The 17,917-nt window shown below is 45.1% G+C and overlaps 1 protein-coding gene across 3 annotated transcripts in view; it reads left to right on the forward strand.

The window, feature by feature from the left end:
• The window catches only part of xpo6 (exportin 6), a 100,140-nt gene that overhangs the window by 38,598 nt on the left and 43,625 nt on the right, over positions 1 to 17,917 (forward strand). For all 3 annotated transcript variants that reach the window (XM_086000973.1, XM_086000972.1, XM_086000974.1), the window contains 5 exons: positions 953 to 1,406; positions 4,682 to 4,808; positions 5,269 to 5,378; positions 14,165 to 14,273; positions 15,515 to 15,607. In XM_086000973.1, the coding sequence (XP_085857099.1) occupies positions 953 to 1,406; positions 4,682 to 4,808; positions 5,269 to 5,378; positions 14,165 to 14,273; positions 15,515 to 15,607 (893 nt within the window). The remainder of the gene's footprint in view (positions 1 to 952; positions 1,407 to 4,681; positions 4,809 to 5,268; positions 5,379 to 14,164; positions 14,274 to 15,514; positions 15,608 to 17,917) is intronic.

The following is a 17,917-nucleotide window of genomic DNA, read 5'->3' on the forward strand; positions in this document are numbered from 1 at the left end:
AGATTACTGCGCAGATTGGAAAGCTCACCCACCCTGTTATTGGTATAGCTAAGCCTCCTGCTGTGCCAATGGAATGTAGCATGTCCCCTCTGGTCTTGCAAGGAGTAATCTTCTCTCAAAGGCATGCCATGTTTGAGATTGTACATGACAATCTTCCCACTGAATAACTAACATTTTAAGTTGATATTGTTGAGACTAATTTCAGGCTGCTGGCTTATTGTAGAGGAAAAAGTGCTGAATCTAGCATCATTAGAAAATAGCCCAGCTTGGGTAAAATCCAATCCACTGCATGCACCAAGAGATGTCTTAGTTTGGTGTTCCACCCCCCACAAAGCATTGTTTCCTCATGTAAATGGCTTGATGATTTCTGTAGGCAGGAAGTGTCTACAAATTGAAATTTATTAATTTGGTGCTGCAGTGCATTAGTGCAGCCTAGATCTAGTGAAACTAATTATAGTAAATTGGCTGGAGATAACCGGAAATATCCATGTTAGACCTCTTCATACAGGCTAAAATACTGCTCAAACTTATTTATAGTAAAAGTCACAAAAGCATAGGCAAAATACTAATGAGTGGACTGGAATTAGTCCACGAAGGATTACTACATCCCTTCAGAATTATGCCTCCAGCATTCTCAACAGTTTCTCCAGATGAATCCGTTAAACCTACTGTTCTTTGGGAAGTCTGTAAGTGTATCTTGTGTAGTATTAATGTAATATACGGAAACCTCAAATGCCCAAGGCGCATGGGGCATTCTTGCCAAACCTAAAAACTTAGCCAGAACTAGAACATTTATTGAGTTGATGTCGAGCCATTTTTTGAAGTCCAGCAAAATCTTCACGTCTTGCAATAATGGCTAGTAACCCATACATTTGATTTTCTGCATTTCAGTCAGGCTGCCAATAACCTGAAGCTACATAAGACTCATGATTTTTTTTCCCTCCCCTGTTAGGTGATTTGCTTAGCAGCCTATTGCAGACTCCCCAAGCTGCCAAATTATTAAATCAGCCAATCCCAATTTTGGACCCGGAGAGTGAGCACGTTTGTTCTCTAGCTTTGGACTGTCTGACTCATCTCTTCAGCTGGATCCCGCTCTCCACCAATATCACCCCGACTCTCCTGACCACCATCTTCCACTTTGCTCGTTTTGGCTGTGACACCCGTGCCAAGAAACTAGTTGCTGTGAATGGAAATGGCCACAACAATAACACGATGCAGGAGCGAGGTAAACTGGGCGTGTTAGCCATGTCTTGCATTAATGAACTCATGTCCAAGAACTGCGTCCCTGTGGAGTTTGAGGAGTATCTGCTGCGCATGTTCCAGCAGACGTTCTACTTGCTGCAGAAGATCACCAAAGAGAACAATGCACACTCTATAAAGAGCCGTCTGGAAGAGCTAGAAGAAAGGTAAGCCAAGTAGAGACCCTAGCACAGGAGGTATGGTGTGTGGATCTGCTCTGGGCTCAGTTAGTACGTTTGAAAAATATAGATCTTGGACCAGACTGGCTTTGTCGAATTCTCCTGTTATGCATGGTGGTGTTTGAGCCCTGAGTGAAATTGCAAGAGGGCATAAATATCTTGCAATTTATTCCACTGCATCTTAGTACTATTGTTCAAAGTTTATGTTCATATCACTGTAGATGATGAGTCTCCAGTTTTATGAAATGTTCTCAAAAGAGGATGTTGTCTAGATTCAGGTTTTGATATGAAGAGCAACGAAAAGATTCAGTTTAACATTGCTAGTAAATAACTTTCACTTCGTCAGACGTCAGTAAATGGCTGCCTGTAAAACCTGCTGCATTGAACTGCTGTAAGCCAGATGATGAGGGAGACAATTTGGCTCAAAGTTTTTTTTTTTATTCGTTTATGGGATGTGGGTGTCGCTGGCAAGGCCAGCATTTATTGCCCTTGAGAAGGTGGAGGTGAACCGCCTTCTTGAACCGCTGCAGTCCGTGTGGTGAAGGTACTCCCACAGTGCTGTTAGGTAGGGAGTTCCAGGAGTTTGACCCAGCGACAATGAAGGATCGGCGATATACTTCTAAGTCAGGATGGTGTGTGACTTGGAGGTGGTGGTGTTCCCATGCACCTGCTGCCCTTGTCCTTCTAGGTGGAAGAGGTTGTGGGTTTGGGAGGTGCTGCCGAAGAAGTCTTGGCGAGTTGCTGCAGTGCATCTTGTAGATGGTACACACTGCAGCCACGGTACGCCAGTGATGGAGGGAGTGAATGTTTAAGGTGGTAGATGGGGTGCCAATCAAGCTGGCTGCTTTGTCCTGGATGGTGTCAAGCTTCTTGAGTGTTGTTGGAGCTGCACTCATCCAGGCAAGTGGAGAGTATTCCATCACACTCCTTACTTGTGCCTTGTAGATGGTAGAAAGGCTTTGGGAAGTCAGGAGGTGAGACACTCGCTGCAAATACCCAGCCTCTAACCTGCTCTTGTTGCCACAGTATTTATGTGGCTGGTCCAGTTAAGTTTCTGGTCAATGGCGTCCCCCAGGATGTTGATGGTGGGGGATTCGGCGATGGTAATGCCATTGAATGTCAAGGGGCGGTGGTTAGACTCTCGCTTGTTGGAGATAGTCATTCCTTGTTAGCACGGTTTCCTTGCTGGTCTCATTTAGGATTTATCGACCAATGAAGGCCTTCTAGCAGTCTTTCCGAAACCTCCAACCACACAACAGGATACACCACGAGTAAGAAATATAAGAATAAACCAAACCGAGCAGTCAGAGCTCTTTGGCTGCTTGGGGCCCATAAGCCATACAGTTTGGATTCTCCGACACTAAAACAAGCCTGGAGATGCTGTAGGCCAAGGAACTGGTGTGTAGTGTTGTATTCTACAGGGTTTGCCCCCATGTGCGCAAGATCCAAACATCAACTTAAACTGGAAACCATGGGTGGACATTCCTGTTACCTGAAGGCAGTATTCTTAACAGGATTGTGTTGTACAATGAGCTCAGTTTTCCTAGATTTTTTTCTTTTTATTCCTTCATGGGATATGGGCATCGCTGGCAATGCCAGCATTTATTGCACATCCCTAATTGCCTTTGAGAAGGTGGTGGTGAGCTGCCTTCTTGAATCACTGCAGTCCATGTGGTGAAGGTACTCCCACAGTGCTGGAGGGAGTTCAAGGGTTTTGACTCTGACAATGAAGGAACGGCGATATATTTCCAAGTCAGGATGGTGTGTGACTTGGAGGGGAACTTGGAGGTGGTGGTGTTCCATGTGCCTGCTGCCCTTGTCCTTCTAGGTGGAAGAGCTCGCGGGTTTGGGAGGTGCTGCCGAAGAAGCCTTGACGACTTGCTGCAGTGCATCTTGTAGATGGTACACAACTGCAGCCACAGTTCGCCGGTGGTGGAGGGAGTGAATGTTTAAGGTGGTGGATGGGGTGCCAATCAAGCGGGCTGCTTTGTCCAGGATGGTGTCGAGCTTCTTGAGTGTTGTTGGAGCTGCACTCATCCAGGCAAGTGGAGAGTATTCCATCACACCCGACTTGTGCCATGTAGATGGTGGGAAGGCTTTGGGGAGTCGGGCGGTGAGACACTCGCCGCGGAATACCCAGCCTCTGACATGCTCTTGTAGCCATGCTATTTATGTGGCTGGTCCAGTTAAGTTTCTGGTCAAATAATGCAGGAAGTATTGAGAGCAGAACTGTAGTAATGCGAAGCCCTCTCTCCGTCCAGCACCATCACAAAAATAATGTGAAGACCTAGTTATCCTAGGATTAATGAAACAAGACATGCTCGTTCCATTTGTTGCAACTGGTTAGTAGGCAGTACTGTGAAGCCTGAAACTGGGAACTGAAAGCATTCGTCCTCCTATTGTGTTTTAGCAGTGTTGAAGAGCTGATTGTCTGCTGACTGTGTGAGATTGATGTCAGCATTTCCTTGTAGTTGTAAACTTGTACCGTTGACCACAGCTATAATTTTGAGTCTAACGGGTCACTAATAATGGTCGTGCAATTCCCTTTTGTAGCTGTAAGCAGTGACTGCATAGGGTTGTGTTAAACAATGAATGTAGGGGGCTCCCTTGATGGCTCGACGTGTAAAGGCACCACATTGCTGTGGTACTGAGTAATACAGAGCTAGTGAGGCCCTGGCCTCAGTCGGACAGCAATAGTGGTACTACAATTAGCCACGGGCTAGGGAGACGGGAATTGGCCAAAATACCTGCTAGGGGTGACTGGATACTGAAAAGTGCGTGCATGCGTGCGTCAGGGGCTGAATGAATCTGGCTCAGCAATGATGCTCACTAACACGGTTGTCCACCCACTGAACCTGAAGAATGAAAGCTATTGATGAGGCCTCACAGTGCTGACAGCACTTGTGAATTGTGCCCTGACATGAGTCACCACCTTCAGGAGAGCAAGGTAGAAATCTCGAAGAAAGTTGAATGTGAATGAAGTCCGAGTCTGGTGTGGATTTTTGTGTAAACATCTCAAGTTGCTTATGACTAGATATTTTCTTTCTGTGTTTCAGGTATTGGAGTGAACGGTTACCTGTCCTGTAGGTAATTGTTGCAGGCTTTATTTGTTATAATGTAAATTGCCTACATTTCTTGCAGTAACAAGTGCGTTTGGTAGCTATCTCCTCCAATACCTGTATTGGGTCTATTTAAGAATTTGAGATTTGACCTTTAATTACTGTCTTGCTGAGTATCTCTATCCCTAATCTTTTCCCTTTTAGCTACGTGGAAAAGTTCACTGACTTCCTGCGACTGTTTGTGAGTGTCCATCTGCGCAGGATCGAGTCCAACTCCCAGTTCCCGGTGGTGGAGTTTCTGGCCCTTCTTTTCAAGTACACTTTCCATCAGGTGAGACTGGCTTCCTGTGAGCCTGCACTTTACACAGTGTGCACAGCCTACAGATGTCTCTGCTCAACAAAAAGCTTTCCATGTAATGGGGAACTAAGCAAAGCAGCCCCATCAAATAGCCATGCAGTGTGATTGTGGTGGTATTGCATTTAATCATGCAAGTTCTTTAAAGCATTCAGTGATACGTCTGTCAGTGGTGGAATTAGTTTAGTTGGTGCCCAGCTTGAGCATTACTGAAGCAGTTTTCAAGAAGTAAAGTGCATTTAATGGGAAGATTAATATGTCAGGTGTTGTAAGTTCAGATGGATTTAAAACTCAGTTTACAACCTAATGTGCTTTCTGGGAGTGTAATGTTGATAAGAATGTGTAGTGCCTGTGTTTCATTGCCCTTGTCTGTTGTTTGATACGTAACCAGTTTGTAGAGGCAACAAACATGATTTCTGGTGTTTTGTCGTTATAGCCCAGTCACGAGGGTTATTTCTCCTGCCTCGACATCTGGGCAATATTCCTGGACTACCTGACGAGTAAGATCAAGAGTCGGCTTGCTGATCGGGATGAGGTGCTGAACAGGTCAGCTGCTGCTTTCAGTATTCGTCCTGCTTCTGCCGTGTCCCGAGTCCTTTGGGTTGGGGCAAGTTGTAATTTCTGTAACATTGGCTTGCAGTCTATATGTACAAGGCTTGGGGAGCTCTGGATATTGCTTGTGTTTGTGTGCGAGCCTCCCTCCCCTGTTGGGCATCTTTATGAATCTTTTGCTGCGGGAATACTCAAAGCCACCTTGATTTGCATTTATTGAGTGTAAAATTTAACCCAGTAGCAGTTTCTGCGTAATGCTTGCATGGTGACATTTTTACTTGGATCGTGACACTATACTGTTGGAACATATAAATTGGCCAGAAAAAGCAATAATCCTGAGGATTGGGAGCAGTTTAGGATTCAACAAAGGAGGACAAAGGGATTAATTAAGAAAGGGAAAATAGAATATGAGAGTAAGCTTTCAGGGAACATAAAAACTGACTGACTGACTGTAAAAGCTTTTATAGATATGTGAAGAGAAAAAGATTGGTGAAGTCAAGCGTAGGTCCCTTGCAGTCAGAATCAGGGGAATTTATAATGGGGAACAAAGAAATGGCAGACCAACTAAATACATATTTTGGTTCTGTCTTCACAAAGGAGGACACAAATAACCTCCCAGAGATGCCGGGGAACATAGGGTCTGATGAAAGGGTGGAACTGAAAGAAATCAGTATTTGTAGGGAAATGATGTTAGGAAAATTGATGGGACTGAAGGCTGATAAATCCCCAGGGCCTGATAATCTACATCCCAGGGTACTTAAGGAAGTGGCTCGAGAAATATGAGAGTAAGCTTGCAGGGAACATAAAAACTGACTGTAAAAGCTTTTATAGATATGTAAAGAGAAAAAGTTTGGTGAAGTCAAGCGTAGGTGTCCCTTGCAGTCAGAATCAGGGGAATTTATAATGGGGAGCAAAGAAATGGCAGACCAACTAAATACATATTTTGGTTCTGTCTTCACAAAGGAGGACACAAATAACCTCCCAGAAATACCGCGGAACATAGGGTCTGATGAAAGGGTGGAACTGAAAGAAATCAGTATTTGTAGGGAAATGGTGTTAGGAAAATTGATGGGACTGAAGGCCGATAAATCCCCAGGGTACTTAAGGAAGTGGCCCTAGAAATAGTAGATGCATTGCTGGTCATCTTCCAGAACTCGATAGACTCTGGAACAGTACCCATGGATTGGAGGGTAGCTAATGTTGCCCCACTATTCAAAAAAGGTGGTAGAGAAAAAGCAGGGAATTATAGACCGGTAAGCCTGACATCGGTAGTGGGGAAAATGCTAGAGTTCATTATAAAAGATGTAATAGCAGAGTACTTGGAAAGCAGTGACAGGATTGGACAAAGTCAACATGGATTTACAAAAGGTAAATCATGCTTGACTAATCTACTGGAATTTTTTGAGGATGTAACTGGTAAAATAGATAAGGGAGAACCAGTGGATGTGGTGTATTTGGACTTTCAGAAGGCTTTCGATAAGGTCCCGCATAAGCGTGCAAAATTAAGGCATGGATTGGGGGCAAGGTATTGACTTGGATAAAGAACTGGTTGGCGGACAGAAAGCAAAGAGTTGGAATAAACGGGTCTTTTTCCGAGTGGCAGGCAGTGACTAGTGGGGTACCGCAAGGATCGGTCCTAGGACCCCAGCTGTTCACAATATATATTAATGATCTGGACGAGGGAATTGGATGTAATATCTCCAAATTTGCAGACGACACAAAGCTGGGTGGGAGAGTATGCTGTGAGGAGGATGTCGTGAAACTCCAGTACGATTTGGACAAGTTAGGTGATTGGGCAGAAACATGGCAAATGCACTATAATGTGGATAAATGTGAGGTTATCCACTTTGGTGGCAAAAATAGGAAGGCAGATTATTATTTGAATGGCAATAGATTGGGAGAAGGGGAAGTGCAAAGAGACCTGGGTGTTCTTGTGCACCAGTCGCTGAAGGTAAGCATGCAGGTGCAGCAGGCGGTTAAGAAGGCAAATGGTATGTTGGCCTTCGTAGCAAGAGGGTTCGAGTACAAGAACAAGGATGTCCTGCTGCAGTTGTACAGGGCCTTGGTGAGACCACACCTTGAGTATTGTGTGCAGTTTTGGTCGCCTTACCTGAGGAAGGACGTTCTTGCCATGGAAGGAGTGCAGCGAAGATTCACCAGGCTGATACCTGGGATGGCAGGAATGACGTATGAGGAGAGATTGTGTCGATTGGGCTTATACTCACTGGAGTTTAGAAGATTGAGAGGGGATCTCATCGAAACCTATAAAATTGTGTCAGGCCTGGACAGACTAGATGCAGGAAGGATGTTTCTGATGGCCGGGGAGTCCAGAACCAGGGGTCATAGTCTAAGGATAAGGGGTAAGCCATTTAGGACTGAAATGAGGAGGAATTTCTTCACCCAGAGAGTGGTGAACCTGTGGAATTCTCTGCCACAGAGGGCGGTGGAGGCCAGTTCATTAAATATATTCAAGAAAGAGTTGGATATATTTCTTAAAGCTAAAGCGATCAAGGGATATGGGGAGAAGGCAGGGACCGGGTACTGAATTTGGATGATCAGTCATGATCTCATTGAATGGCGGAGCAGGCTCGAAGGGCCGAATGGCCTACTCCTCCTATCTTCTATGTCTATGTAACAGGAGCTGGGCATTCAGTAACTACCTGCAGTGCTAAATAATAAAACTGAAGTTGCTGTAACGCCATTGGTTTGAATATTTGAGCACATTGTGCGATGATCAGAGAAGCAAAAACCAGCTGAGTATAATTTCTCAACCTCATCCCTGCAATGACTGTTGATTGCAAGGAAAAATGACTAAGTTGTTCGGGTATTTTAATCTCCTGCCGTGGCCTTGATGCATTTTAGGAGATGGTGCTTTAAACAGGCCAAATTTGTCTGTTCGTTCGGATGTAAAAGATGCTTAGGCACTATTTTGAAAAAGAGCAGGGAGGTGTCACCATGTCCTGGCCTACATTCGTCCTTCAACCAATGCCACCAAAGATGGATTTTCTGGTCATTCACTCACTTGCTGTTTGTGGGGTCTAGCTGTGCAGAATTTGGCTGCCGAGTTTGCCTGCATAATTGTGACTGCACTTCAGAAGTAATTCATTTGGCTGTAAAACACTTTTGGGCATCCTGAGAACATGATGGGGCACTATATAAAATGCAACTTCCAGTTCTGCTCAGTGCCAGATTGTGAAATGGCTGCCCTGATAGTGTCACCAGTTACCAAAATGGTTCCTTTGGAAAGGAAAGATATGAGGCTGCATACTTGCTGTATTAATGGTGTTGAAATAGCTGAGTTGGGAGATCTAGGAATCATTAGAAGGCTCGGATTCAGCACATTCACTCATTGTACAGCAGCAATCAACAAAACAAATAGGATGCGCAACTATATTGCTAAATTACTAGAGTACAAGTTGTATTACGTCGGGCTAAAACTACTCTGGTCAGACCACACACTGAGTTCTGATCACTGGGAGTTCAGACCCTGGAGGCACTGTGGAGAAGAATCATGAGCAATGTTCCCTGTAAACTGCGCAGCCGCTCAGCGCGCCACCGTGCAGCCAGCTTGCCGGCTCCTAAATAGAAAAAACATGCATGCGCGGTAATTTGAATGGGCCTCGCAGCCCGGAGAAGAAAAAAAATTACAGGGAACTTCGGTTCCAAGGCTGCTTCCTAATATCAGAGAGCTGAGCCAGGAGGAAAAATTGAGACTTGGGCTCTTATCCCTGAAAAGAAGCAACTAAGAGGGGAACTCGAGAAACACAGAATGGTAAATCTGGAACTCTGCCTCAAATTAAACCATGACCAGTTCACATTCAGGCCTGGTGTCAAGAATTTAATGGAAATCAATGTGTTGAATGAACCTCTGGGTGGGATAGTGGAGGCAGAAATTCAAGAATTACTTAAATGGTTGGGTGCTGTGCTGCGACTCGGGTTCCCCCCAAGATGGGTCAGGTGATCTTTCTCATCTCTGTCTCGTGAAATGAGTGCATTCCTCGGTTGCAAGAGGTGGAAGTTGGGATCACTGACCCAAAGTTGTCCATGGAGAAGTGTAGCCATTTTTTTAAAATTCATTTGTGGACGTCGCAGGCAAGGCCAGCATTTATTGCCCATCCCTAATTGCCCTCGAGAAGGTGGTGGTGAGCTGCCTTCTTGAATACAACCGAGTGGATTCAGAGGGCAGGTAAGAGTCAACCACATTTCTGTGGGTCTGGAGTCACATATAGGCTAGACCAGGTGAGGACGGCAGATTTCCTTCCCTAAAGGACATTGAGTGAACCACATGGGTTTTATCCGGTAGTTTCATGGTCACCATTACTGATACTAGCTTCTTATTCCAGAGTTTATTTTAATTGAATTTAAATTCCCCAGCTGCCGTGGTGGGATTTGAACTTGTCTCCGGATCATTAGCCCAGGCTTCTGGATTACTCGTCCAGTAACATAACTACTTTGCTACCGTACCCCTGTACTGTACCGTATCTTGTACTTGACACTTTGTTCAAAGATGCACTGAAATCTAATGTGAAGGAAATTCCTCTCCGCTGCCTTCAGGATCTAGAGACATTGTTGTGAACAGCCTCCTCGAAAGGCCAGGGCTTAGGATTTGAACAACATCATTTTTGATGTTTAGGATGCACACACTGCCTCAGGGCCTTTGATTCGAGATCTACCTATATCCATTGCAGCAAAGTACTCCTTGCCTCACTAAGGTATATACTCATTAGATCTATTTTGAGCAATGAGACTGTTGAAGTCTATTCAGATTTATGGGACAGTTCTGCTTGAGTCTGACATCTTTGCTACATCATGTGCGCGATATAAAGATGGCAGTCTCTTGCCTGAGCATTTCCTCAGCTTCGATTTCAGACTTGGGTAATTTTATTATAATTCTACATGATGGAGCTCTGAGATGTCAGGTTTCCCCTAGGGTACCTTTACTGGACATTGCTATCTGCGGATGCCAAAATGCCTGTTTCTCCTAAAGCTTGCATTTCCCACAAAGGATTTTGCCCATCTGTTCACAACAGATGCCATCATTCAGAAGCAGTGCTAGGGCACTTTTTTTTTTTCTTCTTTTTTTTTCTTTCTTTCCATTCTTTCTCTATAACCCCCCCCCCCCCGACCCCTGCACACAATCCTAATTGTTCATTGGCAGGGCTTTTTTCACCTAGTGGATTCATGTTCAGTGGTTATTCTGATTTCTGTAGGTCTCTTATCCAGGAGTATGATGGTGATATAGATGGATTGGTGATGGAATGTAGTGGCCAGAACTGTCGCAATCAGAGGAACATAAAGGTCGAGAAAAGACCACTTGGCCCATTAAAAGTTACTCCCGTCCCGGTACCCTAACTAACCCAACGTAATATCTTGAATGCCTCCATTTGTCTCTAATGCTTTGCCTGTCAGGTTATTTCAAACTATTATCGGCCCTTTGAGTTTTAAAAAAGAATCCTCTATATAACTTTTTTACTTTCAACAAACTTTCTGGCTACCCGGACTTATTTTCTATAGTCTGTGACTTTGAAAAGCAGAAGTTTTATGCTAAGTAAATTGAAACAGCACACAGTATTACTCACGATGACTATTTGAGCTATAGTGTTGGCTAAATGTTTGAGCCTGCTTGTGAAAGTGTGTGAAATCCAGTATTTGAGACTGGTTAGATGTCAGCATATTTCATTGTGTGCCATGACCCAGCACAAGACACAAAAAGGAATGCTTAGATTGTTGACTTACAGGTGAGGGGTAGAAAGCGGGAATACTGCTGGGCCTATTTTTCCGGTGAAAGACTGCTCATCACCACACAGTCTCTACCTGGGGAGGTGCAGTGGTCCAGGTATTTATCCAGTCTGTTGCCACTTGGGTGATTGAAGGTTGACAGTCTTTTTGAAGATACTTGATTTGGTTTAACCCAGTGCGATGATGCCCGTTTCATTGGGACCTGGGTAAATGAGTACTCGGAAGGTTTCTTGAAAGAGCAGCAGCTATAGCTAAATCTGATGGTTAGTTGGGTCATCATCCCACAGGACAGCCAGATTATTCTAATTTACTGCTTAACACTGACACAAAATGTACCCAGTGACTCTCTCAGTTGACACTATGTTGCTGTACAATGTAGATCTCAGACACCCAGGCACCCTTCAAACTACCAGAAGCAAAATACTGCAGGTGCTGGAAATCTGAAATAAAACCAGGAAATGCTGGAAATACTCTGCAGGTCAGGCAGCATCTGTGGAGAGAGAGCACAGGGTTAGTGCCCCCAACCGGGAAACTTCCTTGGCGAATCTTGGGAGATGTGCAGTTTTTGTCATCGCCCCAAATTATACAACAGTTATGGAACCACTTCTACCTGAAGTGACTCCTTAGTATAAAAGCAGGAAGGATGGTTTCATATACAGCTATCAAGCGCAGTTACTGCCTTCAACACAACAGGAAGCAGGTTTCTATACAAGACCACAACGTGACTTCTCTGCGAAGTGTTCTCATTTTTGTGAAACTGAAAATCGCACTGTTGCCTGTCCTGGGCTGCCTGTAAAAGTAAAGTCCAGGACATGCGAGTTGTACGTTGTGCCTTGTTCGTGTAGTGAGCAAATTAAATAATTCTGGTTTGTAAACTGATGAGAATGTGTTGAGTAAGAGGTGACTCATGCCAACACTTCTTCCTCTCGCTGCCACATTCCACTAATCTGTAAGAGTCAGGGCTGGAGGTTGTTGCCTTGTGCGTAACTTTTCACCGAGCATTTCACATCCGTTTATCAGACCTATACTGGGAAATGTGCAGAGAACCGTACTGAATCAGGCAGCACATTAACCCAGTGTGTTTGTTTGATTTTCCTTATTCAAATATTTGTGAAACTGCATTGATCCAAAGCTGACATTTTCTAATTAAAATGTTGACTTTTTAATTTTCGTGACACACAGCTGTCCTATTGTTGAAATAGTTGAGGCTTGACTGATGCAAGGTAGTGGAAGTTAGTCAAGTGGGGATGAAGTAGGAGCTGAGCTCAGAAATCTTAACCACTGCCTGCAAACTTAGAGTCATGTTGTCAATACCAAAAAAAATTCTCCACATCTAAACCATTACAATTTGTTTAACTTCATGCAAGTCCCTTTCTGAAAGAGGCAAGTCACTTGGGGTGCTGACTTTATAGAAAATTGGCACCGTTGGGTAATCCTCCCCCCACTTGCTTTGTAGTTTAACCTTGTTCTAAGACAGCCTTTCAGTTTCTTTTCTCCTGACGTCTCCATCTATTGTATCCCACGCTACAGAAATGTTCAGTCACCATTTCTGGATAATTATTCATGGCAATTTAGCTCCATTGTTGAGGGAGAAAGGACATTCAGCCCAACAAACCTGTCTTAATGGAAGCCAACCCACTATATCGCTCCCTCACTAAATTCATTTATCCCTTCTCTCCAGAAACATTTAGCTCTTCCTATTGAAACAGTTTCTAACATTGCCTGATAAAAAGACTTCAAACTCTTTGGCCCTTGTCTGCACCTCCATTCTCTCTTCCATTCCTCTCCCCAGCTGCCATTTTGCGCTGAATCAGGACTTGTGGAATCTTGGTGTCCGGCTCGATCCCGAGCTCCACTTCCTCCTCCATATTACCAAAACTGCTTTCCACTTCAACATTACCCGCCTCCGCTCCAATCCTTCTCATCGTGCTGCCGAAACCTTCATCCGTGCCGCCTTCATCTCTCCACAGTCTCACCCTTATTTTAGATATCTCCTCTTGCCTTGTGTCCCTGCAGGTAATTTTTCTCATTCTTTCTATGGAAGTATATTTAATCTGCATGCATGAATCTCTCCCTGCCTGCCCCTTGTTCTTTCTGCACTCACATGGCTGGAAACAGCATTACTTGTTCTAATATTACTGTTTCAATTACCGTTGGGTAATCCTCCCCCCACTCGCTTTGTAGTTTAACCTTGTTCTAAGACAGCCTTTCAGTTTCTTTTCTCCTGACGTCTCCATCTATTGTCTCCCACGCTACAGAAATGTTCAGTTGCCATTTCTGGGTAATTATCCATGGTAATTTGGCTCCATTGTTGAGGGAGAAAGGATGTTCAGCCCAACAAACCTGTCTGTCTTAATAGAAGCCAACCCACTATTTCACTAATATTTCCATGGTCTTGCCTTTGTCTCCCTTTCTCCCCAATTGCATCCTATTAAGAGTTCTACCTAATCACATTCTGGCAAACTGCAATTCTCCAAGATACAGCCGCCTTGACAGTTCCCCACCCACCCCGTTATATATTCCTACAAATAGCACTTTTACATACCCAGATTCCAATTGCGCTCTCTCTCGCTCACTCTCTCTCTACAACATCCAGAAACCATTGCACGACCCCAGGCCCTAGACTCTCCCATCCGCCAATAGTCTCAAACCTCATGATTTGATACTTCCTTCTGTCCTCGGTGTGAAGTTAGATGCTGCCTGCTCTCCTCACTTGCAAGGAAGTGAGTTAGTTGGGAGGTCCTAGGCTTGCATGCCTGGGGCCAGCAAAGAGTGAAGAAGTCCAAGAAAAAGACATTAATGAGGGGTCCCAGGCTGAGGGTGGGAGAGACGTTTGCAATCCTATATAGTGAGCCTGTGTTCCTGTACTGTATCACGGTATAACTGGAACAGGTTGCTGCTATTGGAGAAGGAGGCAGAACTAGAGGAAACACAGACTGATCTGTACTACTAGGCAGCATCTAGCTTTCCTGCCCGAATTTATTTTGAGTGCTGAGATTTATTGCCCTGTGATTGTCACTGACTGCTGCTCCTCCCCACAGGTACAAAGGTGCTCTAGTTCTACTGCTGACCGAGGTTTTACATCGGATACAGTTCCGTTATAATCAGGCCCAGCTGGAAGAACTTGACGATGAGACGCTGGATGATGATGTAAGTGCGTTGAACATGCTGGTGTGGATTAGCCCTGAACTATAGTGGGGGTGGGTGGGGGGAGCACATTTTGTTCAGCAAGTTGTTCTATCACTGAGCAGCCCAGCAGGAAGCAAGACCCGCAAAAGATAAGAAAAACATTTATTTTTAATGTTAAATCACATTTTGATCTCTGCAGTATAAACTAGAGTGGTGTGAATAAAGACCCCCGCCACAACTGCAACACACTTGGATGGGCAAGCATTGGTGGACCAGGCTATCTTGTCTTTTTTGTATGCTTATATGACTTAACCTTCCCCTTGTTCCACAAAAGGTCACGTTCGCGGATCTATTTTTTGCATCTTACCTTCCCTCTGCCCCTCTCCCCAGCACACAAGTGCTATAAATTTCCATACATAGAATGCAAGCCTTTTAAGTGGGACTACTTGTACTCTGGTTCGAGAGTTCAGCTCCTGTTGTTGGGCTTTCAGTGGCCTATTGAAAATAGCCAATATTTGCATTTAGCTCCTTTTTTATTTAAAAAAAAAGCATGCCTTTAGAATCGCAAGCATCCATAACAATCCCTGGATTTAGTATCCCCTGAGCACTAGCTGATTTAGTTTTTTTGGCACCTATTCTGGTGGCTGTACTGTGGTGTTGAGGCCTTCTGGGTTAGGTTGGTCGGTGGGCACAATAAAGAGGCGCTGCAGAAGATGTTAAGGTTCTAAAATGTTTGTGACGTCTTTAAGGCAAGAAGTCCAGCCCTCAAGGGATAGTAATGTGGACCAGGCATTGCAGGGCACGTGATTCAGCTCATGATCTTCCACGGCACACCCCAGCAAGTGCCATGTGTATGGCGATTTTTGTTACCCAGTGAAAACACAGTTTTGCATAAATGCTAGAGGCAGTGAACTTGTCTGTTTCGAAAGCACTGCACGATAACTGCTAGAAGGCCCGAATGTCCTCCTATTTCTTATGTTCTTATAACTCATTACCTAATCATTGTTATTTACTCCCAACATAAGGACCTTCAGTTGGATAAAGAAGAAAAATAGACTAGTATTTATAAAGCGCATTTCATGTCCTCGGTGAGTCCCAAAGCGCTTTACAGCCAGTCAAGTACATTTGAAGTGTAGTCACAGTTGTAATGTAGAAAACAGGACAGCCAATTTGCACACAGCAAGCTCCCACAAACCGCAATGAGCCCACTGTATAATGTGTCTGAGGCGGTTTCGGCATCTTTGCTTCTCTTTTATCTGCAGCAACAGACTGAGTGGCAACGCTACCTGCGACAGAGCTTGGAAGTAGTGGCCAAAGTGATGGAGCTCCTCCCTTCTCATGCGTTTTCTACAATCGTAAGTAGCACTTACCGAGCATTGCATTGATGCAAGACCACTATGACCCAGTGTTAGACTGGCAGACTAACTATACTCCCACCAGTCTGCTCCCACCCTATTTTAGTGGCAGGGAAGCAGTTTAACTGCCTGTAAGTACAACTGTTTCTACATTATTGATAGCTCCTGGCAGACGGCACTGCTGCAGGTTGCATTTTAAGCAGTTAGATTTCCTCCTTTCTTTTTGCACTTCCTAAATCCGCTCTTGAATTACAAATGTAAGTTGCATTTGTGGCACTGTGCTGCAGTAATAGAAATTCATTTATATTCTGACTCATCCAGGGAATGGCACAAGTTACTGGATGGGCTGAAAGGCTGTAGTCATGGTCTGGTACTGTTGCTGGAAACTAAGGCTTTCGGGCATGATTTTCATAGGTGCATTCAGGGTACAATGTGAATCTTGCGCTCAAAGTGCGGGATATTTGGCACTAGGAAATGGAACGCCTTCCATTTCGGCACCCAGTGTCAGTATCAAACACTCCCAGGGCAGGTACAGCACGGGTTAGATACAGAGTAAAGCTCCCATTACACTGTCCCATCAAACACCCCCAGGGCAGGTACAGCATAGGTTAGATACAGAGTAAAGCTCCCCCAACTGAGCCACAACAATGTTTCTCAGCCGCTATCGAGAGGGAGTGAGAGAACACACGAATGCATAAATTTGACAATTTTTCATTTCCCACACCAGCTGTAGTTTGGGCTTGTGGGCCTTTGTCCACTAGAAAATGAATTGAGACTGCCCTGGGTTTCACTTAGCCTAGACTGACTGGATAAAGGCGTCCACTGTCTGCTGACTTGTAGCCTTTCTGGGTGACAGCATTTTGGTAGCAGTGACCACCGCATAGTCACTATGGAGACGAAGTCCCATCTTCACACTGAGGACACCCTCCATCGTGTTGTGTGGCACTACCACCGTGCTAAATGGGATAGATTCAGAACAGATCTAGCAGCTCAAAACTGGGCATCCATGAGGCGCTGTGGGCCATCAGCAGCAGCAGAATTGTATTCCACCACAATCTGTAACCTCATGGCCCGGCATATCCCTCACTCTACCATTACCATCAAACCAGGGGACCAACCCTGGTTCAATAAGGAGTGTAGAAGAGCATGCCAGGAGCCGCACCAGGCATATCTAAAAATGAGGTGCCAACCTGGGGAAGCTGCAGCACAGGACTACATGCATGCTGAAAAGCAGAAGCAGCATGCTACAGACAGGGCTAAGTGATCCCACAATCAACAGATCAGATTAAAGCTCTACAGTCCTGCCACATCCAGTCGTGAATGGTGGCGGACCATTAAACAGCTAACGGGAGGAGGAGGCTCCATGAATATCCCCATCCTCATTGATGGTGGAGCCCAGCACGTGAGTGCAAAAGACAAAGCTGAAGCGTTTACAACCATCTTCAGCCAGAAGTGCCGAGTGGATGATCCATATCGGCCTCCTCCTCAGGTCCCCACCACCACAGAAGCCAGTCTTCAGCCAATTCGATTCACTCCACGTGATAGCAAGAAACGGCTTAGCGCACTGGATGCAGCAAAGGCTATGGGCCCCGACAACATCCCGGCTGTCGTGCTGAAGACTTGTGCTCCAGAACTAGCCGTGCCCCTAGCCAAGCTGTTCCAGTACAACTATAACACTGACATCTATCCGACAATGTGGAAAACTGCCCAGGTGTGTCCTGTCCACAAAAAGCAGGACAAATCCAACCCAGCCAATTACCGCCCAATCAGTCTACTCTCAATCATCAGCAAAGTGATGGAAGGTGTCGTCGACAGTGCTATCATGCAGCAATTACTCACCAGTAACCTGCTCACTGATGCCCAGTTTGGGTTCTGCCAGGACCACTCTGCTCCAGACTTCATTGCAGCCTTGGTCCAAACATGGACAAAGAAGTTGGATTCCAGAGGTGAGGTGAGAGTGACTGCCCTTGACTTCAAGGAAGCATTTGACTGATTGTGGCATCAAGGAGCCCTAGTAAAACTGAAGTTAATGGGAATCGGGAGGGAAAACTCTCCTGGCTGGAGTCATACCTAGCACAAAGGAAGATGGTTGTGGTGGATGGAAGTCAATCATCACAGCCCCAGGACATTGCTGCAGGAGTTCCTCAGGGCAGTGTCCTAGGCCCAACCATCTTCAGCTGCTTAATCAATGACCTTCCCTCCATCATAAGGTCAGAAGTGGGGATGTTCGCTGATGACTGCAGTGTTTAGTGCCATTCGCAACTCCGCAGATAATGAAGCAGTCCATGCCCGCATGCAGCAAGACCTGGA

The sequence above is a fragment of the Somniosus microcephalus genome, chromosome 11 (assembly GCF_052327205.1).
Source record: "Somniosus microcephalus isolate GS21.2 chromosome 11, FLI_Smic_1.0, whole genome shotgun sequence".
Lineage (NCBI taxonomy): Eukaryota > Metazoa > Chordata > Chondrichthyes > Squaliformes > Somniosidae > Somniosus > Somniosus microcephalus.